The sequence below is a fragment of the Muntiacus reevesi genome, chromosome 17 (assembly GCF_963930625.1).
Source record: "Muntiacus reevesi chromosome 17, mMunRee1.1, whole genome shotgun sequence".
NCBI lineage: Eukaryota > Metazoa > Chordata > Mammalia > Artiodactyla > Cervidae > Muntiacus > Muntiacus reevesi.
In genome coordinates, this window is record NC_089265.1 from 37,677,431 (window position 1) to 37,704,009 (window position 26,579).

Below are 26,579 nucleotides of genomic sequence, written 5' to 3' on the forward strand. Positions count from 1 at the left end.
TCTGCTTGTATAATTAATGTGAAAGCTGGATTATTTGGCATATTTTTCACACAGTGTATTTTATTTTTGTCTTGAGGCTGGTTTTTCTCCGCTCACACAACATTGACTTATTGGTTTTTCTTTATGGTATTAATCACTTTACTTTCTGGCTGTTGCTTTTTTAGTAATAAAATTTAAGTACATTTTTTGTTGTTGTTTTTACTTTCACTCTAAAGCTATTTAAAACAGGAGTGTGATTTATAAAAAATAAAAATAAAATAAATATTCAAGCAAGTTTGAGTTCTTATAACTAAGTTCTTAGTGCTTTAATTATTTTTCCTTTTACAAACTCACCTTCTTAATGGTCTAGTACTTACTTACATGTTTTTATTCAGATTTTTGATGAGAATTCCTGCTTGTATATGATCTTACTGCCAGAACCAACTCCTTTATTTTTAAAAACCTGGAAATGGGCACAGTCTGCAAATCTGCAGAGACTTGTCACTTGGACCATGGTCTTAATGACTCATATTTCCAGTCATGTTGTATAATTCTTCATTTTCAACAAATTGCCAATACAATATGTTTATTTTGCCTTTTATAAGTGCTTTCTTGTGCAGGGTTCAAAGTGCTTCAGAAAACACTATTTTATCAATGAGTGGAGAATAGATGGCCAATATCATCTGGCAAAGCACAGAGACATTAAGTGACTTTTGCCCACAATCAACCAATGAATCAACAGACCAGTTGGTAATACACTTGAGTTCTTCTAAATGGGTCCAGCAGAAAAGGCATTGGGATTTTTCCAGCATTAAAAAAAAAATCTTACAATCAGTCTGATAAAGGGTTTTTTCTTATTGTTTCATAAACAAGCTTAAATGATGCAGGTTTGAATAATCTGCATTGCATTTATTTGTCCCTTCTTGGCTACTGTAGTGGAGGGAAAGATAGGAATGAGACCTAGGATTGTTTCTGAGGACTAGATGGCATGTCAGTATTAAATGTGGCAGACTGATAGAATTATTAGTAGAATGGAGGCTTGATAAAGTTAAAGAAAGCATTCTAGATTTATATTGTTGGTAATCTTAGAAGTTCCTCAATACATGGACATATACAGTCAGCTTTGCAGAAGGCAGTGAGTGCTTGGTTTGAAAATTAAATACTACAGATTTCCTCTGCTATCTGAAAGTAGAGTGGTGATAGGAAATCTTTCATCAGCTGAAATGGCATAAAGTTAAGAAGCTATTACCTTAGAATACATGTTGCTAAGGGATGTTCAAAAATATTGAGGAGCTTGATGGTGCCAATCTCACTGCTTGGGATGAGGACAGCCTCTGTAACAGCCCCCTGCAGAACAGATGCTGAATAATGTTTTTGTTTTTCACTTTTTTTTTCTTAAGAGTGAAAATCACTCCTCAAATTTCTTTCGGTTACTAAAAACGGTTACTTAGATAAATCTTCTGAAAGTGAAGTGGCATAAAGTGAACTTTTGAAAAGCAAGGGATACCTGTATTTCTGATTTTCTAAAATGATAAAGAAAAAAGAAAACCTCCTCACAAAAATTTACCATGGTTTGATATCCTGTGCTCGATGATTTATGGAACATTCTTTTGGGAGTTGAGTTGGAAATATTCATCTAAGACATTGAGTAGATCATAGAAAAAAGGAGGACTCACACAGTTGAGGATATTTGGCCATTACTACTTTGCACCCAGTCTGTATTTCTTCTTTGCACCAACGTTGGCTTCTTTCCATGACTGTCATGTTTACTAAAAAGAATTCAAATTGTGACTGAGTCTGTCATTTATTTGTAGTAGTGGCACTTAGTCCTTAGTCATAGCATGACATACGTTTTGGGGAACTATAGATCAAGGGAGGAAAAAGCCTTTCTTAATGATTTGTAACCAGGGAATACTGACACACAGATGAATGATGATGTCCTGTGGTCACATCATTACTTTTGGTTCTCCCTCTGCCACTTGAGAAAGGGGGTGGTAGGATGGCAGATGGAAGCTTCGTGGAATTACTGTCAGTTTACCGTGCGTGGTACATGGTGAACATACTCACCTTGAGAAGGGTTGTTTTGTCCTTATGCTCTCTGTAAAGCATTTCACACAGCCTTATCCTTTTCTAGGATCTTGCTGAAAGGTGAGAGTATTGTGATGTTGATTATATTTTCATCCCCATAACTCAGGATCAATATAGAACTAAGACTCTAATGCTGCCGTAAATATTTAGATATATGGATATATGAAACCTTTATGAAATTCCCATGCCTATTTTTAAAACTCTTTTGTTAATCTATGGACCATGAAAAAATTCCCTGTGAATATACTCACTGTCTCATTTTAGAGGTTATATCATCTTTCTGTTTGTTTACTGGAACCTTTGAGCAGTAGTCTAACAGCTCATGAAGGTGATGCATTTGGGTTTCCCAGGATGCACCGTAGCAAATGTGAACTATTACAGACAGATCCTCTATGGAGCAAAGTAAGTTTCATTTTGCAAGCTGGCACCAGTAGATTGGTTATAGTTGCCAAGAGCACTGTATTGAGAATGGTTCAGTGGCAAACAAAACGAAACAATGCAGTGATCCATAATCCATGTCTACCATGAATACAGGAGGGGAGAGTGCCTGCCAATGAACCATGTATTCGATAAGCATGTTCTACATAAAAGACCGTTTTGCTGAGTGCTTCCTGATATAAATGCTACACTGGTTGAAAACTCATTGTAACTTATTTTCCTTTTTACTTTTAAAAATGCCTGCATTTATTTTTTTAAACAGGCTAATAAACCACACCATGGATAACTTATTGGACTTTGCCTGAAAGAAATCATTAGTGTCATTGGATATTTGACCAACCTGGCTACAGGTTTTTTCAGAATGAATGGAAGGTCGTGCAGCATGAATCTCCATCGGACATCAGGAACCCCACAGGGGTCTGGGATGGTCAGTGGCCAACACATCCCTCCCATTCAAGCCCATTCGGGGACTCCTGGCCCCTCATCCTGTGGCAGCACAACAAGCTCTGCCATTGGAAGCCTTGCTGACAGCCTCCATCTGAAGATGCCCTCAGGAGGAGGGATGGCTCCTCAGAGCAACATGAATGAGAGCCCCATCCATCTGCCTGCCTTGAGCCCCAGGAGACAAGTGCTCACCAGTGGGAAGCCCCGTTTCCAGGTCACCCAGGCTGGAGGCGTGTCAGGGCCACACACATTAAAGCCAAAGCAGCAGAAGTTTGGAAGCCCCTTTCCTCCAAATTCTGGGAAAGGTAGGATTGTCTTTCTGGGATCTTTTAAAAGTGGACACTGTTGTTTTTCTCTTCCTCGTCTCTGCTCTGCAAGCAAATCCTATGGAAAAATACATGATTCAGTGTCAGGGTCAAAGTCTCATAATGACATGTAGCTTCCTAGGAAAGGATGTAGATGTGTACATTTGTGTGAGGACGAGGGCACCACAGTGGTAAATGTATTGTTTCATGGACTGTGAAACAGGGTTGAAGATGAGAATGGAAACAGGGAAGTAGCAGCATAAGTGTCACAGAGGAAAACAAGAGCATGTGTAGGAAGATCCTGCCCTCTGGATGCACAGAGCTCTATCTTGTCCTACCAGGATCTGGATTCTGCAGACCATGGAGGAGATGGGTGACTGCAGCTGTCTTTATTATGTTAGTTGGATGCTAGAATAAAGGTGATGTTTGGAAGGAAAAGGATTTAAGGTGGAGAAATTTTAATATCCAATAAAATAAAATGATAAAAAACTATTCTAAGAGCAAAACCTATAATCTTTATAACATAGCTAGTGACAATAGAGAAAGCAGCTAGAAGAGTATAATGAAAAGATGTATTTCTGTACTTGTGGAAAACTAGAAAAACTTGCCAATTTGAGAGAAATGAGTGCAGAGAGAATGCTTCCAATTCAGTAGGCTTTGAATTACCTTAACTTTTTATTTTTTTTAACAAAGATTTTGAATTAAGAATAATTGTTGGAGAATACCAAATTATTTGAATGACTTGCTCTGTCTAGAAACTTGTGTTGAGTTAATGAGGTTGTATTGCTAATGATATGTGTATCTGAGCTAGAAAAAGGAGCATGTATCCTATGTAAAACATAGCTTTGTTATATAGAGTAGCATGATTATATATTCCTCTATGTATTTTTACCATTTAGTTTTTCTTTTCGTTTTTTTTTTACCATTCAGTTTTAAATGCCTATACTCAGTGTTTATGTATGTGCATTCTCAGTCATGTCTTACTCTTCCCAACCCTATGGACTGTAGCCTGCCAGGCTCCTCTGTCCATCAGATTTTCCAAGAAAGAATACTGGAGTGGATTTCTATTTCCTCCTCCAAGTGTTTATACCATCAAATAAAATTACTAGCAGCCTTGTAAGTGGCTATTCACCTAGTTACCTCATAACTTCGCCAATTATGATGAAAAATGATTTATATCAGGCAGGTAACCCAAAAGTTGTTTGTTTTAGTGTCTGTGTATTTCTGAGTTGGAGAAGTTGATATAAATGAGTAGGTTAAAAAAACCTGAACATATGTGTAATTTTTTTTCTTTTCTGTTTTACTTATTTATTTTGGTCTAGGTTTGTTTTGAATTGTTTTATTTCTCAGAGCTAACTGATATCTAGTGTAAGTACAGGAAAATTTTCCCTGAAGGCTGCATCCAAAATAGCTCTGTCATTGTCAGATTGCTATGTTCATGACATGGCAAGCTAAGTTTCTTAATGTCAGGCTCATGTGTTTGTATTTTCAGGGGTTGAGGCCCAGTACAATTTTTCAGCTCATGCTTGACTAGTGAACTGTAGCTTGCTTTTATATATATTTGTGTTTGAAATCCTGACTTGCAGGAAATCGTGGTGATAATATTAATAACTTATACTTATTATATAATAACTTAGCAAGTGTTAGGCATTGTGTTAAGTGCTTTCCAATACATAGTCTCAGTTATTCCTCACAACAGTCCTGAGTTGTATGTCATTGTTGAATAACTGACAAAGGAATTAAAGTCTAGAAAAAAAATAAGTAACTTAAGCCTTGTCAGGCAATAAGGAGTTTGGGAATATTACTTTGATAGTGACTAGAAGTGTTTATAATTATAATCATAGTTTATAAAAAAAATGCTTCAGGTACTTAAGGAATAACAAACTCTCGGGGTCAGTTCATCGTGGAACTCATGTAAAAATTAGCACTGCTTCCTGATTCTCCTCTTTGATTTTCTGGCTCCTTGCTTAGCTTCCAAGCTTGCAGTGCCTTTTCTGGATCTGCATGTTTAGGGCGTGCATGGACATGAGTAAGGAGTTGAGGATAACTGAATTATTATTCTCCCTTACCTTACGGGTTGGATACCACTAGTGGTCTGTATGTTACCAGGAGTGGCTGATTGTGTCCCTTTCAAATCTTGGTTGACAGTTTCTAAACTAAGCCAATAACTGAGAATGGTGATGTGGGACTGTTTGGACTTCATCCAGTCATTTGTTCTACAAATAATTATTAAGCATATGTTATGGGTGAGCTACTGTTTTGGGGGTTTGTTGCTGGTCAGTCGCTAAGCTGTGTCTGACTCTTTGAGACCCCATGGACTGCAGCATGCCAGGCTCCTCTGTCCTCCGCTGTCTTCCAGGGTTTGCTCAAATTCATGTCTGTTGAGTTGGTGATGCTGTGTAACCATCTCATCCTCTGCCGCCCCCTTCTCCTTTTGCCTTCAGTCTTTCCTAGCATCAGGGTCTTTTCTAATCAGTTGGCTTTTTGTACCTGGTGGTCAAAGTATTGTAGCTTCAGCTTCAGCATAAGTCCTTCCAATTAATATTTAGGGTTTATTTCCTTTAGAGCTGACTGTGGCTTAGATCGTGAACTCGTTATTGTAAAATCCAGACTTAAAGTGAAGAAAGTAGGGAAAACTGCTACCACCTAAATCAAATCACTTATCACTATACAGTGGAAGTGATGAATGGGTTGAAGGGATCTGGTGGACAGAATGTCTGAAGAACTATGAACGGAGGTTCATAACATTGTACAGGAGGCAGTGACCAAAACCATCCCAGAGAAGACGAAATACAAGAAAGCAAAGTGGTTGTCTGAGGAGGCTTTACAAATAACTGAGGAAAGGAGAGAAGCGAAAGGCCAGGGAGAAAGGGGAAGATACACAGCTGAAAGCAGAATTCCAGAGAATAGCAAGGAGAGATAAGAAGGCCTTCTTAAATGAGTTTTAGGGATGTGAGAGCCAATAAAACATAGTTCTGGGTCTTAGGGAGTTGAGAATTCAGAAAAATAAATGAACAGTTAAGATAAAGCATGGTTGAGACTCTGGTAGACATACACTCAGGGTGAGAGGGCAGCGTTTGAAGGGGTTCCCAGCCTGAGCTTGATAGGTGGATCTGGGAGAAGAGTAGGGTATCTAGACAGATAGCTAAAGAATGAGGGGCTAACTTCACAATCACAGAAGAGTATGTCCTCTGTGTGTGTGTGTGTATGTGTGTGTGCGCGTGCATGCACATGCCTGTGAAGGGGCAGGGACTATCTGGAATTTGCTCTGGGTAGAGAGGAAAGCATGCTCAAAACCTGGAGGGGAGGGACCATAGTCCATTTCATGCACTTCTATCTGGTTTCACATTGAGGGGAGGTGTGGAGACCTGGGCAAGAGATGAGGCTGGAGAAGAATAAGCAGTAACCAGGTGAAGGGTCATGAGTGACATACTAAGGAGTTTGGATCTCTCTTGAGGGCACTGGTAATCTGTGGAAGGATTTAACCTCGGGGTTGATGTGATAAGCTTGAGAATGACATCTCTCCCTGATTTTGCCACTGCTTTCCCCTGCACTATTGACAATATCATGATCCAAAAGGATAAGTGCCAAAGAACTTGTGACTCTGTGGGTGTTTTAGAGTTTCTCAGAGACACAGAACCAATAGGAGGCATATCTATATATCTTTATATATATTGCCAATAGAATAAGTTACCTAGGGATTGTCATACAGACAAACATCTGACTTGAAGACTCAAAAATGTCCAGTGGGAACCTCAGGAGAAATATAAATTTGATTGTAATGTTTATGTTACTTAAGGATTGAGTTCTGTTCCTACAAAAACTCAGATAACCATGGATTTAACATTGTAGAGTGTGATTCCCGAATGGTGTGCCAAGTGCTCTGGGGTGCCACAGAAGACTCGGAGAGAGCTATGAGATATTTTAAATTTTGAAGGAAACATCGAATATGTGACATCCCTGAAGGCAAACTGCTAGTTTGAGGAGGTTCACAGTTTCAATATTAGATTACAGTATGTTCTTTTTGATGATATCGTAACTTTGAGAAACTATATAATTGGTAATTGTGACTAAGAAAAGCAAGTAGTTTGTATATCCATGTTCAGAGTAACATTTTTCACAATAGCCAAAGGTAGAAGTAACCCAGGTGTCCATCATTGTAAATGAATGGGTAAACAAAATGTGTCACATCTATCAGTTCAGTTTAATCTCTCAGTCATGTCCGACTCTTTGCGACCCTATGGACTGCAGCAGATATAGTCATATTTATACAATGGAATGTTTTTCAGTCTTCAAATGGAAGGAAATATGACATATGCTATAATATATATAAACCTTGAAGACATTATGCTAAAGAAATATGCCTGACAGAGAAGGACAAATATTATATGATTCTTCTTATATGAGGTTCCTACAATAATTTAATTCATAGAGACAGAAAGTAGTGGTTACTGTGGACTAGGGAAGGAGAGAATGAAGAGTTATTAATTAATGGGTACAGGGTTTCAGTTTGGGAAATTGAAAAAGTTCTGGAGATGGGTGTTGGTGATGGTTGTACAACAGGTGAATATAGTTAAAGTCACTAAACTGTACACTTAAAAGTGGTTAAAATGGGACATTTTATGTTACATATATTTTACCACAATAACAAAAGCAAGTGCTAAATGAAAATCAGTGTGGAATAGGAGGTGAAGGTGGTGATGTCCAATCTGATTCCAAGATTTGAGAAGTAGTAGAAGGCATAATTGAAATGCACATCCCATTAATAATTGTGGTTATTTAAAAATGAAATAAAAATGATTTTAAAAATTTGTTATTTTTTTTCAAACAGATAATAAGTTATTAGTTCATAAATACTATGAAGTTATTGACACCTAACTGCTAAATAAACAGAACTGTTAGATGTTCCTTTTGGCCTAGGGGCACCATGAAAAATTTACCGAGACACTAAGAATTCCATGCACTGGGAGCATTTGGGAACCTGTGTCATAGGAGTTCATTTTTCTCACAGAAAGAGCAGTTAAGGGTGGGTGATTACTGTTAATGGTTACAAGCTCAAGGAAGACAGGCCCATGATCATAACTGTTTTTGTCAGAAAAGACAAAAGGTTCTACTCCCTTGGAATCTACCTCCTTTCATTGGCTTTTCCAGAAGCTGCATTCAACTACTTCCACTTGTAGGTAACTAATCTCTTAAATTAAACTTATTCTTCATTCCTGAATAGTTTTCCTTAAAAGTTGGATTATTTTTTTCATTACATTTTGTATTACCTTCTATTGTATTTTACTTTTTGGCATTTACCATCTTTATCTCTAAAGTAAACTGAAATACTTGGAAGTAAGTTGCTGACCTTGTGACCCTTTACCCCCAAATTCCTAAGCAGGTATCTTTCATGCTATATACCTAAAATACATTAATGATAACCAAGAAATTTAACTTTGACAGAACAGTATTACTTATAAACAGTTATATCTTAAAATATAGTTCACCTTCAAATTCATTATGTATTTTATTTTACTTAATCATGGTTTATAACATAAGGTATTATTTCCCCCCTTATAATCCAGTGTTATTTGTAGCCATTTAAAAAAAAATCTAGGATCTAATAAAAGAGCATTCACTGCATTTGGGTTATGTTTGGTTGTTATGTTTCTTTGGTGTCCTTTAATCTGGAATGACCTACTCTCCCTGACTTTTTTGTGTTTTTCATGACAAAAATGTGTTAATATTTTTTTTAAGTTCAGGTCAGCTGTCTTGTCTCACAACCTGATCAGTCCAGTCATTTTGTCATAATTGGGTTCAGGTTAAACATTTTTGGCAAGAACATTACGTAGGTGATTTGTGTACCACCCATTGTGTTATACCAGGAAGCACTAAATGTTCATTTGTCCTAGTATTTGTAATGCTGCTTTTGGTTGTCTGTCTAAGGTGGTGTCACTAGATCTCTACATTGTAAAGGACACTTTTCAAAATTAGCAAATAATCGTGTGTGAATATCTTTAATAACCTTTACTAGGATTTATTGATGATCTTTGTCTGAATCAGGTATTATGTTGCTGATTCCATAAAGGTTACTTTCTGATTGTATCATTCCTTCTATTTTTACTAGCTGGTTTTCTTCTGGAAAGGAGAGCTTCTCTCCCTTCTCTTTTAGTGTCATTGCAGATTCATTTATTCTTTTAAAAAATTCACTGTGCTATAACTCATTACCATCACTATTTTTTCTGATGGTCAAACTGTCCCAGATTTGACCGATGGAAGCCCCTTCAGGTCAGTTATTATGTCCTTTTGACATGTTCCCATTAAGTTCTTCCTTACTTTGAGACACAAAATATTCTAGCATCGCTTGTACTTCCCTGCCCCAGACGTGGAATCAGCTATTTCCCCCAAAAGTTAAGGTTCCCTTTAGTGGGAAATGATATTTGGGAAACTGGATTAAAGGATATTCTTATTGGCTCTGGGATATCATTGCTTCTAGGTCCTTTCTATGGACAGAGTGAGGAAATACACCAGAACAAGGTAATGAGTTCCTGTTAAAATATAACGTTACAGAGTTCTTCCTCACACTTCCTCATTGCAAAGCTGTCAGTGAGAACGCTGGTTCTCAGGAACATGGATATATTTTTATTTTCTCTGTACTACAACTAAGAAAAATTTACCTTTAGCTTTGTATGTCTAAGATATGGAAATTTGTTTTAAAAATGATTGCTTGCTGTAATTAAAATGTAAATTTTAATGTGCTGAAATAATAATTTTTATATTGATCTTTGTCACTGAGTGTGGAGGACATTCTGCAGCTGGCAACTTTCTGACCCTCTTATAATTGGTGAGTATAGAATCCCAGTAACAGTGTGCCGATAGTGATGTTTCTCCCTGCTTTCTTCTCAACAGTTACAGACTGTAATTAGACTGGGAGAAATGCATTTTTCAAAGCATCTGGGAAATTGATTTTATGATCCTCACTCTAAGTGTGTTTGACACAGCTATTTAAATACAGTTCGCAGTACCCCCAGGACTATATAATTGGAAAGATTTTCATTGTAAAGGTTTTTTATTTTACTTCGGGGCCTCTGACATTTCTTGTTGGGCTCTGCTGTCCTTGGAGACAAAGGGAGTTAGTTATTCATTAGTCCTTGTGGGTTATTCATTATTGTTGGTCAGAAAAAGCAAAATAATATCAACAAAGGACACCAAACTAATTGGAACTTAAAGATTCTTTTGTGTCACTTAAGGTTGGTGTCTCTTAAAAAGACCTCGTCTAAGAAAATGTGTTGTGTGATCCTGGGAGGTCTAAAAACTAGTGTATTTTAAATACTACATCAAGTTTTATTTTTATGTCTGTGGTTTATTAATTCAATTGGTTATGATCTGCAGCTTAGGTTAGAGCTTAATTTCTTAGTGGGCCAACAAGCTTCATATTTTTCTTTCACTGTTGCATCAGAAATGTTAAAGTCTGCCACTGATTTAAAAAGTTACTTTCCTATATCATTGCTTCACTTATGTTGATCCCTGGTAAAATAACAGACAATAAAAGAATCTGCTAACATCACTGGGTGAAGCATGTTATATGTAGTCATGTTAGAATTGGGGCAAGAATAGCAACTGGGGATCCCGCATTTTTGAAGTGTTATAGTTGATATATTAGCTTAAGAAAGTTGGGGCAAAATATGTGGTTACTTTTTCCCCCCCTCACTTCTGCTTTTTAATCACTTATATTTCCTTGCACTTCCAGTGTGGCTTCCTGCAGAATTAGAGCAATTAAAGTTAATATTCCATAAAAGATTCCAAAAATAACCAAACCAGTCAGAGACCAAAGGCTTTATTTCAGTTGAAGTAACCAGAATTTTCATTTTGTCTTGCCAAAAAGGCAGGTGATACACGGTGTTTAGTTTTGTTTACTCTTTGGACTACACAGGGTTCACTTTGTGTGATTTATTGATGCTGGATATAAGTCAAATTGATGATGGATTTCCAAGTATTACTGAATGGCAGACACGGTTTGTTCCAGTTATAAAAGTGGTTTGTCAGTCTCGTAACGTTCTACCTTTAAAAGAATATTCCATTTAACACCCCTGCCCTCTATATATACCTCAGATGCTATGGGACATGAAGTTGAAATGTTACATTTGTTAGTTACCTACAGCATTTTCTAAACCTGTTAAATAGCAACTGCTTTTTTTTTTTTTTTTTCTTTTTTAATTTATCTGACTGCTCTGGGTTTTAGTGGAAGTGTGTGGGATCTTTGTTGCTACGTGAGAGATCTCTCGTTGTGGCATGTGAGATCTAGTTCCCTGACCAGGGACCAAACCTGAGCCCCTTGCGTTGGGGGCATGGAGTCTTAACCACTGGATTACCAAGGAAGTTCCCTAAACAACAACAACTTTGGATTTGTACAGTACTTTGTATTTCATAACCTTTCATAGTGCCTATTTCGTATGATTTGGTTAAAGGCATCATCCCATAGGGTAAGGTAAGTATAACTGGTCCCATTTTAGGGATGAAGAGACTGAGGCTCATTTTTCTAGAGATCTCATTTTTCATGTGCTGCATGGATTGACATTGAATAGGACTCTGCAGTCTGAGAGCTCCTGTTACAAGAGTGCTGAGAAATCTTGCCTATTTTATCCATTAGAATCTAAGGTTACTGCTATTCCTGAAATAGTATACCTTTATGAACTCAAAACTGTTCAGTGGTCATTTCTATCCATGAGCTGAGGCTCTGGGCCCTTGCTCCTGTTTTAGAAAATTGTACTTGACAATTTTCAACAACAGGTCCTTCTGAGCAGTGGGGGCCTTGTCTACCCAGGAGACTTCAGGCAGCCTTTACATGATGGGTACCTGAGTGACATCAATATATGTACAAGCACGAAGTCTTTAAACCCAGACCAGAGGATATCATAAATACATGAATAGATTTGCTCCTTCTGACATGTCATGTTTTAAGGATACAATGGATGGTGACTTGTATTTAATACCTATTTTCATGGCTGTGTTATTTGAATAATGAAAGAAATAGAAGTTCTGTAATTGTACCTGACATCATAAACAAGTTAAAAAATGAGACTTGTGGAAGAGGATCTTGTTCCTCAAGGATACTCCAAGGCCAACAGCATTAGCATCTTCTGGGAGGTGGTTAGAAATGCGCAGTCTCAAGACTCCCCCAGATCTACTGAGTTGGATCTTGCATTTTAATGAGATCCCCAGATGATTCGTGTGCACAGGGATGGCTGAAAGGTGACTGCACAAAGCCCTGTCTCAAAAGGGGTGCCCTGTGCTTGGGGTATAGTGCTCTGTGGTGACTGACTTGACAGTCTTACTAATTTTATCTTTGAAATTCAAACGTATGTAGCTCCACAGCTTGCCAGAATGACCACCGGCTCCCCCGCCCCACCGTGTCCCCTCCTGCCCTGTGTCCTCGGCAGGGACCTTGAGCATTGGTACAGTGAGGTCAAGGTCAGATACGTATGCCCCATGTGCTCAATCATGAGTGATGCTTTGGGCACCTTTGAAGGCCTGTGTTCACTCTGTCAGTATCCCTGTGTGGAAGCAGCACAGTGTTAAATGGCAAATGAAAAATATCATGGTAAGTCAAAAGATGGGAGAAGACAGGAAAATGCTGTTTTCCTGCTCTTTGAACAAGGAATCCAGCATTTTCGTTTTGGTCCTTGTAAGTTATGCTTATTGAAATTTGACAAGCTTTAGTATAAGAGATGGAGAAGGAAATGGCAACCCACTCCAATATTCTTGCCTGGAAATCCCATGAACAGAGGAGCCTGGAGGACTGCAGTGGGTCGCAAAAGATTCAGGCAGGACTAAGCGACTGAGTGTGAGTATAAATATAAGAGAAAGAGCACGGGCATGATTCAGAAGACCCACATCTCTCTCATTCATGCTTTGCTGGTGTGTGACATTGGGCAAGCCACTAGACCTCATTTCCTCAGTTTCCTCATCTGTAAAATGGGGGTGATGTCTTATGCTCCTTTCCAAATGGGCTGGGTCTAGGTTAAGGGCAGACCTGGCAACATGTCTTTGAGTAGGATTGTGTTCAGAACACCTCTCATCTTTGGCTTTGGTTTCATGCAGATGATAAGGAAACCTGGCATCATGGCCCGAGAGTGGGATGGAGGTGAAGGGCAAGGGAGAATGGAAGAAGAAGGTCAAAAACCTCATCATCAGGTCCCTGGGAATGGATGGAAAGCACAAGTCAAGGACTGAGAAGGCAGGAACTGGAGATTATGGGTAGGGAGAAGCGAGCATCAGACAACTTGTGAGCTGCACGCATGGGTTTCCCAAGGGGTTACCCACTTGTGTGGAAATCTCGGGCACTCATGAAATTGTGGAATAGAAAAGATGTTTGCTCCTGAAACTTAAACATGATGCTAAATATGAGAATACATTTTACGCTGTCAACTTCCGGAGACATATAAAGTAGTGTTCTTCTCTTATTGTAAGGGCAGTATGGATCTCCATGGGGCTTCCCTGGTAGCTCAGCAGGTAAAGAATCTGCCTGCAATGCAGGAGACTCCAGTTTGATTCCTGGGTCAAGAAGATCCCCTGGAGAAGGGATAGGCTACCTACTTCAGTATTATTGGGCTTCACTGGTGGCTCAGACAGTAAAGAATCCGCCTGCAGTACGGGAGACCTGGGTTTGATCCCCGGGTTGGGAAGATCCCCTGGAGGTGGGCATGGCAGCCCACTCCAGTATTCTTGCCTGGAAAATCCCCATGGACAGAGGATCCTGGTGGCTTACAGTCCATTGGGGTCACAAAGAGTTGGACCTGACTAAGCACAGCATGTCACATGAGTCTCCAGAATCCACAGCACTTGTTGCTGAATGGGATGGCCTCACCCTGATACTAGTTCATTCATGGATTTATCCTTTGAAGTAATGGGTATTAGCTTAGTCATAAATTCCAAGTCTAGGCAGTTTGAAAAACTACTTGTGTGACTGAGAACCCTAAATTCTGTCTTCACAGTTTGCCTCATAGCTAGAGAGAAAAAAATTAAAACACAATAACCAAACCTTGAGATGAAATAACAGCTTTTAAACTTGTCTTCCATCTAAAGATTTTACTCTAGATAGAGTGATCATATAATTTACTATCCAAACCAGAACACTTTCAAAAGTGAAATGGAGCCCTATTAATAATTATGCCCGACTACCTTGGATGAACTGGAATGAAGGCAGTGTCACTATACATTTAGGGGGAAGTCTCATTGTGTTTAGACTCAGCATCTTACTCAACTGCTTTAATGTAAAGTAGTTCAACCTACTTGACAGGATTAACCCTATTTTAAGTTATTTTTTCAAAGTTCTTTCTTAGAGCTATTGAGTGATTATTAGTATATTATTATGTAGAATATATTAGTTTCTAGTTGTTACAGGATTGAAAATAAGTGAGCTATCAATTATTTAGCATTTTATATAACTATGCTTAGCTTTACGTATTTTACTTTAATCCTTTGCAGCTCTATGGAGTATCCCCATTGAAAACACGAGGAAAGAGAGGCTTAGAAAGATTAAGAAACTTAACCAAGAACATATGGGTATTTTAGCTCCTGCCTCACTGACTTCACAGCCCTAAGTACCTGTATAGGATGTTGTTCTGCTTTTTTGGCACAGAGTTTGCCCTAACAGACTAGGTTCTTGGCAATTGAGTACAGTTTCCTGAAAGACATATCTATCATAATTTCTACTATGAGTAGTATAATATCTGGTATATATTTATTTTGAAAAGAACAGTGAGATGAAACAGAAAACCGCTATCAAGTAAATTTTGCAAGTGCTTATGTTACTTTGTGTTAAAAGTGCCCCGTCTTACTTGATTAAGATAGTAGTTTTGGTGGCAATCAGGTAGGCAATGTGATATAAAAAAGAAAGATACAATAATGGCTGATTTTCCTGAACCCTTACTCTGGGGTCGCTGCTGCACTGGGCAGAGCTGCTGGGCCATACAACCAGAGAACAATCCAGAAGGCCTAACATGATGGACCTGGAGGTCGGTTTCTTTTTAATCCTTGTAACAACCCTACGGGTCATTAAGATTTAAGAAAACTAAGGTTTGAAGAGGTAATTTAGCAGCCATCATATGGCTAACATGTGGCAAACCTGGGAATCAAATTCAGGTACTCTTCGAACCCAGTGCCTTGGGTTTTAACCATCCTACTATGTTCTATTGGGATGAGTCAGGTTATGGGGGCCATGCTTGGAGACCAGGGATTTCTGGCAAGTGCAGTTATTCACCAAGTATCTTATTGAAGCCTCTTATTGGTTTCAGGTAGCTGAAATGCACTGTGCTAGCTCATGGAAAAAGGGATTTATTGTAAAGAACCAACGGTGTTTCATGACACCCCAGAAGAAGATGAAATGGCAACCCACTCCAGTGTTCTTGCCTGGAGAATCCATGGACAGAGGGGCCTGGCGGGTACAGTCCCTGGGGTCACAGGGAGTCGGACACGACTGAGTGATTTTCACTTCACTTCAGAAGAAGATGAACTGTCAGATCTTCTGAAGACTATAAGAACAAGCTATTTCTCCATACTCCTTCTCCCTAGGCAATGTGATATTTAATCTCTGTCTTCTTTTTGAACATTACTTCATTCTTCTCCTGAAGATTGCTTTTCTGTATTTTTTTTTTTTTTTGGTGTCTGTATTAGTCAGGTTCTCCAGAAAAATAGAGCCAAAAATAGAACTACAGGCTTCCTTTGTAGCTCAGCTGGTAAAAGAACCTGCTTACAATGCAGGAGACCATGGTTTAATACCTGGGTTGAGAAGATCCCTTAGAGAAGGGATAGGCTACCCACTCCAGTATTCATGGTGGCTCAGATGGTAAAGAATCTGTTTGCAGTACGGGGGCCCTGGGTTTGATCCCTAGGTTGGGATGATCCCCTGGAGGAGGGGATGGCAACCTACTCCAGTATTCTTGTCTGGAAAATCCCCATGTACAAAGGAGCCTGGCAGGCTATAGTTCACGGGGACACAAAGAGTCAGACACGACTGAGCAACTAAGCACGTGCACGTGCGCGTGCGCGCGCACACACACACACACAATTTATTATAAGGAATTTTGCTCTTAGGTAGGTAGAGATGTACCAAAATCTGCAGTTGGCAAGCTGAGTACCCAGGAGGGCTGATGGTTTAGTTCTAGTCCATGTATGAAGGCCCAAGAACCAGGAAGGCCTATGGTATAAGTACCAGTTCAAGAACAGGCAGCCTTGAGATTCAGTTAGAGTGAATGTTTCCATTTGAGTCCAAAGATGGGAAGATATCAATGTTCCAGCTAAAAGCTGTCAGGCAAGAAAAGTTCTTCCTTGGTTGCAGAAGGATTCATTTTTTGTTCTATGTATACCTTCAACTGATTGGAATAGGCCCACCCACATTGGGGAGGGCAGTCTCCTTAACTCAGTCTGCTATTTCAAATTTTAATCTCATCTAGAAATACTTCACAGACATACCCACAATAATGTTTGACCAAATATCTGTTCACCTCATGGCCCAATTAAGTTGACCCATAAAATTAACCATCATGCTATCTATGGTTTCAATATGACTTTCTCCCCTAGCCCTAAACATGTACTCAGAACTTCTGTGCTGTGAGTCTGCTGGGTAGTGTTTCTCTATCCCATTTTTAGGTTCCTTGAAAAGGAGGAGAGTCTGGTTGGTCCAGCTTGTGTCAGGTCTGGTTGGGTTAGGGAGCGACTCATGGAATAAACATGGGTCCCATCTACTCAGAAAAAGAACATGTAGATTGAGTGATACCTAGGAGTTAGTCTCCTAAATAAAGGTGGTTTGGCGATAAGCTTCAAATAACAGTGATGTTTCCAAAGGTATCACAGAAATGGTGTTCTTTAGCTGGCATGATTCCAAAGTAAGGGAGAAGATTTTGGAAGTATGGCCACCAGCAAAAGTTAATTCTAAGAAAAGTTGTTTTTTAAAATTATTTTTCTACTTAAAAGATAAACTACTAACCTGTGATTATCATTGTGATACTTTGTATTACTTTTCAGTAGAGGTCACTAAAGTTTATAAGATAACTCATTTTTTTAATGTTACCTAGATTTTCAATCCTAGATGTGGGAATTAAGAAAGAGCATGTAATAGTTGATCTGTTAAGCATTTATATTTATGTTCCACTGAGAGTTTATTGAAGGTGAAGATTGCCAGAGTTCAGATACTCAGACCTGTGAGTTCTATTTGAAATCACCTTGAACAACGCAACAATTTGAAGTGGTTTGGCTCTCAGTTTAGAAAATTTTAAGCATAGCTATTTCTTGTTGCCTTGGATTATATATTGAGAGAGTATTTATTCATGATTTGAATACTCTTGGCATATATGCAAGTTTTATGCCAGTTTGATTAGGAATCTGTCAGGCACAAAACACATGCGATTAATCAATGAATTAAATTTTGTAAAAGTTGGAGTACATGGATTGGGTGTTGAAAGTGTTATTTTCTTACATATTTGGCCCAGGTAATTTCCCCATGTACATAGAAGCAACTTCTGTACAAATATCTATACATTATTGTGACAGGCAGAATCTAAGTTGGGCCTTGATCATTCCCATCTCCTGGCATTCATGCCCTTGGGTAACAGCCACTCCTTGGGTATAGACTGGATGTAGGGACTCGCTTCTAGCCATGATAAAGATGATAAAATGTCATATCTATCATTAAGTTACAAGAGGTTTCACTGTTGTCCTGCTTGCAGACTCTCTTAATTGTCTTCTTGGTTTGTATCTTTGAGGAAGAGCGCTGTGATTTTGGATAGGCCCATGTTGCAAGTAAGAGAGGGACCTCTGGCCAAAAACAGTGAAGAACTGAGTCATCAGTCTGTCAACTGTCTGGAAACTGAATTCTGCCAACAGCTATGTGAGATTTGAGATTTGAAGTAGATCCTTCCACAGCTGAACTTTCAGATGAGGCTCTAGTTCTCACTGACACTTTGATTACAAGCTCGTGAGAGACCCTGAAACAAAGGACCCACCCCAGCCATATTCAGATTCCTGAAGCCCAGAAACTGAGATAATAATATATGTTATTTATATGTATGCTATTTTAAGCTTTTAAGTTGCTGGTAATTTGTTATGTGTGTGTGTGCTCAGTCTCTTAGTGGTGTCCGACTCTGTGACCCCATGGACTATAGCCCACCAGGCTCCTCTTTCCATGGAATTTTCCAGGCAAGAATGCTGAAACAAGTTGCTATTTCCTGCTCCAGCAGCTCTTTCTGACCCAAGGATTGAACCAGCGTCTCTTAAATCTCCTACATTGGCAGGTGGATTCTTTACCATTGTGCCACCTGGAAAGCTGTAGATAACTAATCATATTATTGTCTGGACTTTTCTCTCTTTCAAGAAGCACTAGAAATTATGTAACATCTAGGAGCAGGTGGGTAGGGATTAACCTTTGGGGGTTTTTTAGGTTTTTATTTCATTTTTTAGTTTTTTTTAAATTGAATATAGTTGAATTACTGTGTTGTATTAATTACTGCTGTACAGCCAACTGACTCAGCTATACAGATTTGTACATTATTTTTCATATTATTTTCTATTATAGTTATCACAGGATACTGAATATAGTTTACTGTGCTCTACAGTAGGACATTTTTGTTTATCCATTCTGTATATACCGGTTTGCACCTGCTAATCCCGAACTTCCAATCCACCTCTCTCCCACCCTCCTCCCACGTGGCAACCACAAGTCTATTATATATGTCCCTGATTCTGTTTCTGTCCATAGATAGGTTCATTCGCGTCATATTTTAGATTCCACATATAATACATATGGTATTTGTCTTTCTCTTTCTGACTTACTTCACTTGGTGTGATAATCTCTAGTTGCATCCATGTTGCTGCAAATGGCTTTATTTCATTCTTTTTTATGGCTGAGTGGTGGAATTAACATCTGTTGAAGGCCCATGGTATGGAAGAGATGGCGACAGGCTCTAAGATTCAGCAGAGCCAAACTGTAAGGCCTTTTTCTATTACCTCCATTTTACAAATGTGGAAATAGACATTCAGAGAAGTGAAATTATTTGCTCAAGTTTACATGAATTATAAGAGACAGAATCAGGGTTTGAATGTAGGTGTCTCTTACTCCAGTTTTTTCCTACCATGCATCTGGCCAACTCCTCCAAGCTATGGCAAACACTGGTATGACATTTTTGCCTAGGAAAAAAGGATTAAACAAAGACATTTCATCTTAGATTCACCAAGTAACCAAGTACTCTCTGTGGCTTGTTGAAAGGACCAATCCCCCACATCCTGGTCTTTCTTCTCAGTGTCATGTTCCCACCAGATGTTATATTGCTTCTCTCTTCCTGCCCTCCATCTCCATCTAAACCTGCATTTCATAGCCCTACTTTTTACTAACTTCTTTATTATTCTCAAACAAAATTCATGAACACTACTATCTACCTATGCATATAATTTTAAAAATTTGATACAATTTTATAACTAAAGTACAAGGAAAATGAAAGTAATTTATAATAAAATAAAGTGCATTTAAATATGAAAATATTCTAGCACACCTACACTAAAAGACATAATGAAGTAGATAAACTTGGACCTAAAAGTGAAATTAGTTAGAATTCTGATGATTTAGAATTGTATTTGTTGTATTGGTGACTCAGATATCTAGTTGTTTGCTTTCAGTGATAGGATTTCATGAAATGGTGGACAATACTTCATAGTATTTCTATCAAAATGATAATTCACTTGATTTTCACTATCATTTTATTTTAGATAATTAAGTATAAGTAAGAATTATGAAAATAAAATTGACTTAGGTTCTAAACTCAGATGATTATTAACAGGTTTTTACCTACATGAATGTCTGGTGAGACACTTGAAAATCATGTGGGATGATTTTTTATTGTATGGCATCCCTTCAGAACTGAACGCCAATAATGGTAACAACCCAGAATGCCCCCACCACTTCCAGATGGCTCCTACCAGGCAGTGTCCCCCAAACCCACTGATATAAATATAAGTTTGCTTTTAGCAAAAGAGATGATCAACTGATTAAAAGTATCATAATTGTCAGAGGTATTTATTTTTTAATTGGATCAATACCTTAAGACAAAGAAAGTTATCATTTATAGTAGAACTTGTTTGTGGGGGATAGAGAAGTGCAGTGTGAAGAATGAAGAGGATCTCCTTTTTGCTTCCTTTAAACTACTTAGCATATGTATACTCTCTATATTTTTGATTCTAGCCTTTCCTCTTATATCCTTTTTCTGTAAGCTCCATATACACTTTATATGACAAAATAGAAGTCTTTCTAAAGAAAATTCTTTTTACATTTTCTGATTGTATTTTTAAGAGCTTCTTTATGTTTCTAGTGCTGTCAAAAAAATCAACTGATGTTTTCTGCTACCAACATGATACTGTGCTAGCTACTAGGGAATCAAAGGTGAATAAGATGCAGCCTGAAATCTCAGTATATTTGTGATTGTAATTCAATCTAGCACAGCATTTACAGGGCAAGGCACAATGCTAGGCATTCTATGATACATGCACACTTATATGTACATACATTTATGTTTATGCTTTTAGGGAGCTGACACATACATATAATTATGAAGAGAATCCATATGAACACAATCAAATGTGAAGAAAGGAGAAACTTTAAAAAGCAAGAGGATCTTCTCAACCCAGGGATTGAACCCGGGTCTCCCACAATGTAGGCAGCTGAGCCATCAGGGAAGCCCCTAAAAAGCAAGAGATTTTATAAATGGTAGTTTATTAACAAGGGTAAATGAATTTTATAGGATTTGTGTTCTTATCTGTAACTTATAACATGTAAGTATGTAAAGCCTTTGAAATGATATATATTATGTGAACTGATATATATGTATATAACTGTATATACTGTAAGTAGCTCCAGCAGGAATGAAGAAATGGAGCCAAAGCAGAAACAGCGCCCAGTTGTGAATGTGTCTGGTAGTGAAAGTAAAGCCCATGCTGTGAAGAATAATATTGCATAGGAACCTGGAATGTTAGGTCCATGAATCAAGGTCAGTTGGAAGTAATCAAACAGAGATGGCATGAATGAACATTGACATTTTAGGAATCAGTGAACTAAAATGGACTGGAATGGGTGAATTTAATTCAGATGATTATTATATCTACTACTGTAGGTTAAGAATTCCTTAGAAGAAATGGAGTACCCCTCATAGTCAACAAAAGAGTCCAAAATACAGTACTTGGATGCAATCTCAAAAATGACAGAATAATCTCAGTTCATTTCCAAGGCAACAATTCAACATCACGGCAATCCAAGTCTATGCCCCAACCACTAATGCCAAAGAAGCTGAAGTTGAATGGTTCTAGGAAGGCCTACAAGACCTTCTAGAACTAACACCACAAAAAAAAAAAAAAAAAAAAAAGAGATGTCCTTTTCATCATAGGGGACTGGAATGCAAAAGTAGGAAGTCAAGAGATACCTGGAGTAACAGGCAACTTTGTCACTGGAGTACAAAATGAAGCAGGGCAAAGGCTAACAGAGTTTTCACAAGAGAACACACTGGTCATAGCAAACACCCTCTTCCAACAACACAGGAGAAGACTCTACACATGGACATCACCAGATGGTCAATAATGAAATCAGGTTGATTATATTCTTTGCAGCCAAAGATGGAGAAGCTGTATACAGTCAGCAAAAACAAGACTGGAAGCTGACTGTGGCTCAGATCATGAACTCCTTATTTGCCAAATTCAGACTGAAATTGAAGAAAGTAGGGAAAACCACTAGACCATTCAGGTATGACCTAAATCAAATCCCTTAACAATTATACAGTGGAAGTGACAAAGAGATTCAAGGGATTAGATGAAAACCTGTATGTGAGTCTCACAAAACTCACAAAACCTGTATGTGAGTCAAGGAGCTATATTTAGAACTGGACATGGAACAATGGTCTGGTTCCAAACTGGGAAAGGAATGTATCAAGGCTATATATTGTCACCCTTCTTATTTAACTTATATGCAGAGTACATCATGTGAAATGCCAGGCTGGACGAAGCACAATCTGGAATCAAGATTGCAGGAAGAAATATCAATAACCTCAGATATGCAGATGACACCACCCTTAGGGCAGAAAGCAAAGAGGAACTAAAGAGCCTCTTGATGAAGGTGAAAGAGGAGAGTGAAAAAGTTGGCTTAAAACTTAACATTCAAAAAATGAAGATCATGGCATCTGGTCTCATCACTTCATGGCCAAATACATGGGGAAACAATAGAAACAGTGACAGACTTTATTTTTTTGGGTTCTAAAATCATTGCAGATTGTGACTGCAGCCATGAAATTAAAAGAGGCTTGCTCTTAGGAAGAAAAGTTAAGACCAACCTAGACAGCATATTAAAAAGCAGAGCCATTACTTTGTCTACAAAAGCCCGTATAGTCAAAGCTATGGTTTTTCCAATAATCATGTGTGGATGTGAGAGTTGGGCCATAAAGAAGGCTGTGCACTGAAGAATTGATTGCTTTTGGTGTTGGAGAAGACTCTTGAGAGTCTCCTGGGCTGCAAGGAGATCAAACCAGTTAATCCTAAAGGAAATCCACCCTGAGTATTCCTTGGAGGGACTGATGCTGAAGCTGAAGCTTCAATACTTTGGCTACTTGATGTGAAGAGCTGACTCATTGGAAAAGACCCTGGTGCTGGGAAAGAGTGAAGGCAGGATAAGGGGATGACAGAGGACAAGATGGGTGAGTGGTATCACCAACTCGATGGACATGAGTTTGAGCAAGGTCCAGGAGATGTTGAAGGACAGGGAAGCCTGGTATGCTGCAGTCCACAGGATTGCAAAGAATCATACACGGTTGAGTGACTGAACTGGATAATATACAGTTATATACAGCTATATATTTTTAAATATTTATAATACTAAATATAAAATCTTTTATTAAATTAATAGGTTAAAGTTCCCAGGGACAGCTTTTTCCTCCATTGTTTTATACATTAGAAGTATATCTTCATATATAGATACTATCTTTAGTTTACATTGACAAGAGAAGAAGATAAGCTATCTCAAGTGGATAAGTTGAAATAAGACATTAAGAGGAGCTTCCTTTGAGGGGCACAAGGGTGTTTTATTAATGACATGTTTCAGGGAAGAATTGGTGTTGCATTCTCTGTTGTTTTTAATGATAAGGGGTGATTTTGTGTAGTGAAGGAAGCTGGGATAAATGGCCATCCAATGATGTATCAGCTATGGTCCAGTTGGGAGAAGAACAACTACTTCCATTATTTTAACAGAAAATCTAATATCAGAAATTAATGGATTAAACATATATTGAAGGACTGAAAAGGGGAAACGAACAGAACTCTGAGGTAACACATAGGAAACAGGTACCAGCTTAGGGCTAAATGACTGGAAGGAAGGAATTCTAAGTTACCCGAACCTAGAAGCTGAGAGGAGGAGCCTGCAGGCCTGGAACCCGTATCTCTGAGAAGGTGCAGTGAAATAAATGCATCATTATCATAATGGATGATATCCATCCCATATACAATCAAGAACCACAAGACTGAGAAGAAAGATGTGTATGTGTGTGTGTGTGTGCGTGCATATGTGTGTGTAGAATGTATGCCTACGGTTGTGGATATGCTAGATAGCATGGACAATGAGAACCAGCGGCATCTTGATAGGGTACACATATGGGCTATTCCTAATTTATATTGCAGTAGAAGAAAGAAGTGATGTCACTTTACTGCATCTCTGAACTTGTAGTACCTGTTCTTAGGTCTTGTGCTATTCCAGAATTGAGCTGGAGGACCCCAGAGAATTTTCTTAGAGCTGTCAAGGTTTAAGAGGGGTCCATTTGAGGCACACCATCCTATAGAATTAGGAGTTAATGGAAACTTGAGGCAAGAAGTTTGTTTGATTCTTTCTGCATAAATCAGGCAGCTGATTTTCCTGGTGAAAGATGAAGAGCCAGGATGAATGTGTTTTACTGAAGTATTTGGCTTTTTCAGGTTGTGAACCTGTCACCTCTAGTTCTTATTTAAGTTTATAATCTTAAGAGGGAAAGCGTTCATAATGTGGGTAATATGGGTGATGAAGTAGTGTGATAAATGTCTTATTTGATGCCTCATCAAATAACACGGCATGTGGTCTCTGTATGTGCTTGTTTCTGTGTTGGCCTGTGGTCAGTTGTCTTCAGTGAATTGTATTTGGGGAAATGAGTTCTTGTGATTTAATATGGAAATGAAATTTCAAGCAGCACAAGTGACAGATTTTTTTCCTATGATAGGAGGTAGAATTGAAGCATTAGAGGTCATTCTAGTCAATTCCTCCATTTTATAGGTAATGACATGTAGAGGGAGTACATGACATAGCTTATTGATTAAAGGTGTAGACCGGAAGTATGATCGACCTGAGATTGAATCTAAAGTCTCCCTAGGATCACCTTTAGGATCTTGAGCAAGTGACTAAGATATAGCATTTATATGTAGCTCATAGAAACTTAAAAAATTAAGATATTTTCAGAGTTTTATATCATTTTTGGTACATAAATTGAAAGTGTTAGTCGCTTAGTCACGTTTGACTCTTTGCGACCCCATGGACTGTAGCCTGTCAGGCTCTTCTCTCCGTGGAATTCTCCAGGCAGAAGTTCTGGAGTGGGTTGCCATTCCCTTCTCCAAGGAACCTTCCCAACCCAGGGATCAAAGCCGAGTCTCCTGCATTATAGACAGATTCTTTACCATTTCAGCCACTGAGGAAGCCCTCATTGGTACATAAGACATGCTAATATGTTAAGTAGCATAGTGTGAAATTAGCACAGTAAACAACAGACTTTAGACCAGATAACCAGATCTTTTGAGCTCAAGGTCTTTGCCTTGTCATCTTTCACCAGACATAAACTTTGTGAGGACAGAAGATTGTTACTTCACTAAGAATCTGAGAGCCCACTGCATGCCTGTGTGAACAAGACAAAATCTCACCTAATGTTCTAGTGGGAATAGCAATCAACAAGTAAATACCTAAGATATATTTTCATAGAGTGTTAAGTGCAATAAAGAGAAACAAAGCAGATTAATGGGGTTCCGAGGGATGGGAATAACATTTTAGAAAGGGTGTCCAGAGAGGGCTTCTCTGATTTAAGTGAAGAGTAAGGCATCAGAAGATCTAAGAAAGACTGTTCCTGGAAGAGAGAAAAGCAAGTGCATTGGACTTGATATGGTTCCAGTGTAGCTAGATCATTTATGTCCTTAGAGATTATAAAGTAGGGAGTTCAGAGATTTTAAGTGTGATGGAGACTCCCTTGAAGGACTTTAAGTAGAGAACTGATATGATCTAACTTATAAAAAAGAGATTCTAGTTACTATGTTGAGAATAGAGTGGATGGGAGTGCAAGAGTACAAACAGGAAAACTGGTTAGGTTATTGCACTGCCCCAAGGAAATAGACAGAGGGATCAGACTTGAGATGAGTTTTGATGATAGTACTTGCTGAAGGATTGGATATGATGATAAGAAAAAAGAATTCTAGATGTTTTCCTGAGCATATAGTCAATGGCAGTACCATTTCCCTACCCTCAAAAAATTGAGTTTGAGGGTAGGTAGGAAATCAGGACTTTATTTTGAACCTATTGTATTTGTGATACCTGTTTACTCCTCCAAAATGAGGATGTCAAGTACATAGTTGGGTACACAAGTCTGGAGCTCTGGAGTGAAGTGGGAGCTAGAGACAGAAATGTGAGAGTTAACAGCATAGAGATGACATTTGATATCATACCCAGGGAGAGAGTGAGGATGGAGAAAACAGCCAAGGACTGAGTCCTGGGAAACCAACATTGGAAGCTAAGAAGAGGAAGAAACTGCTAAGTACAGCCAGTTAAGTAAGAGGAATATAAAGATAGAAAATGTCCTGGAAGCCAAATGAACAAAATGTTTGAAGAAAAAAGGAATGATCAACTTGGTCAAAAGTTCCTGAAAGGTTGGGAAAGATGAAGCCTGAAAATTCTCTGTTGAATTGGGGAAGATGGAGACCACTGTTGGCCTTAACTTGAGGACAAAGTCCCTGTTGTTGTGCCTGGCTTTTTCACTGCTATCCTTCCTGTGAAATACATTGTGTCTGGAATATGATAGAAACTTAAAAGCATCTACAGAATGCTGGATGAATGAATGAATTGACAAGCCAGACTTTCCTCTGTTTTTTAGTTTCAGTGCAGTCTTTGCTTATTTTAGACTTTAGTTTTCAGTCTTATCAGGGACACAATCATATGATTATAGTAAAACATGTACATGGTTTTCCCTCAGCTACCTGTAATATTGACTGAACATTTATCTCACGTGTTAATTAATGAAAAGTATACAAACCACCATAGTT

The 26,579-nt window shown here is 38.4% G+C and overlaps 1 protein-coding gene across 4 annotated transcripts in view; it reads left to right on the top strand.

Annotated features, from left to right (window-relative positions):
- Nucleotides 1-26,579, top strand: part of GLIS3 (GLIS family zinc finger 3) — a 475,107-nt gene that overhangs the window by 11,069 nt on the left and 437,459 nt on the right. The window contains exon 2 of one of the 4 annotated variants that reach the window (XM_065907921.1): nt 2,768-3,254. The exons of the other annotated variants lie outside the window; for them this stretch is intronic. Within the exon in view, the coding sequence (XP_065763993.1) occupies nt 2,867-3,254 (388 nt within the window). The 5' untranslated portion in view covers nt 2,768-2,866. The remainder of the gene's footprint in view (nt 1-2,767; nt 3,255-26,579) is intronic. 4 annotated transcript variants of the gene reach the window in all.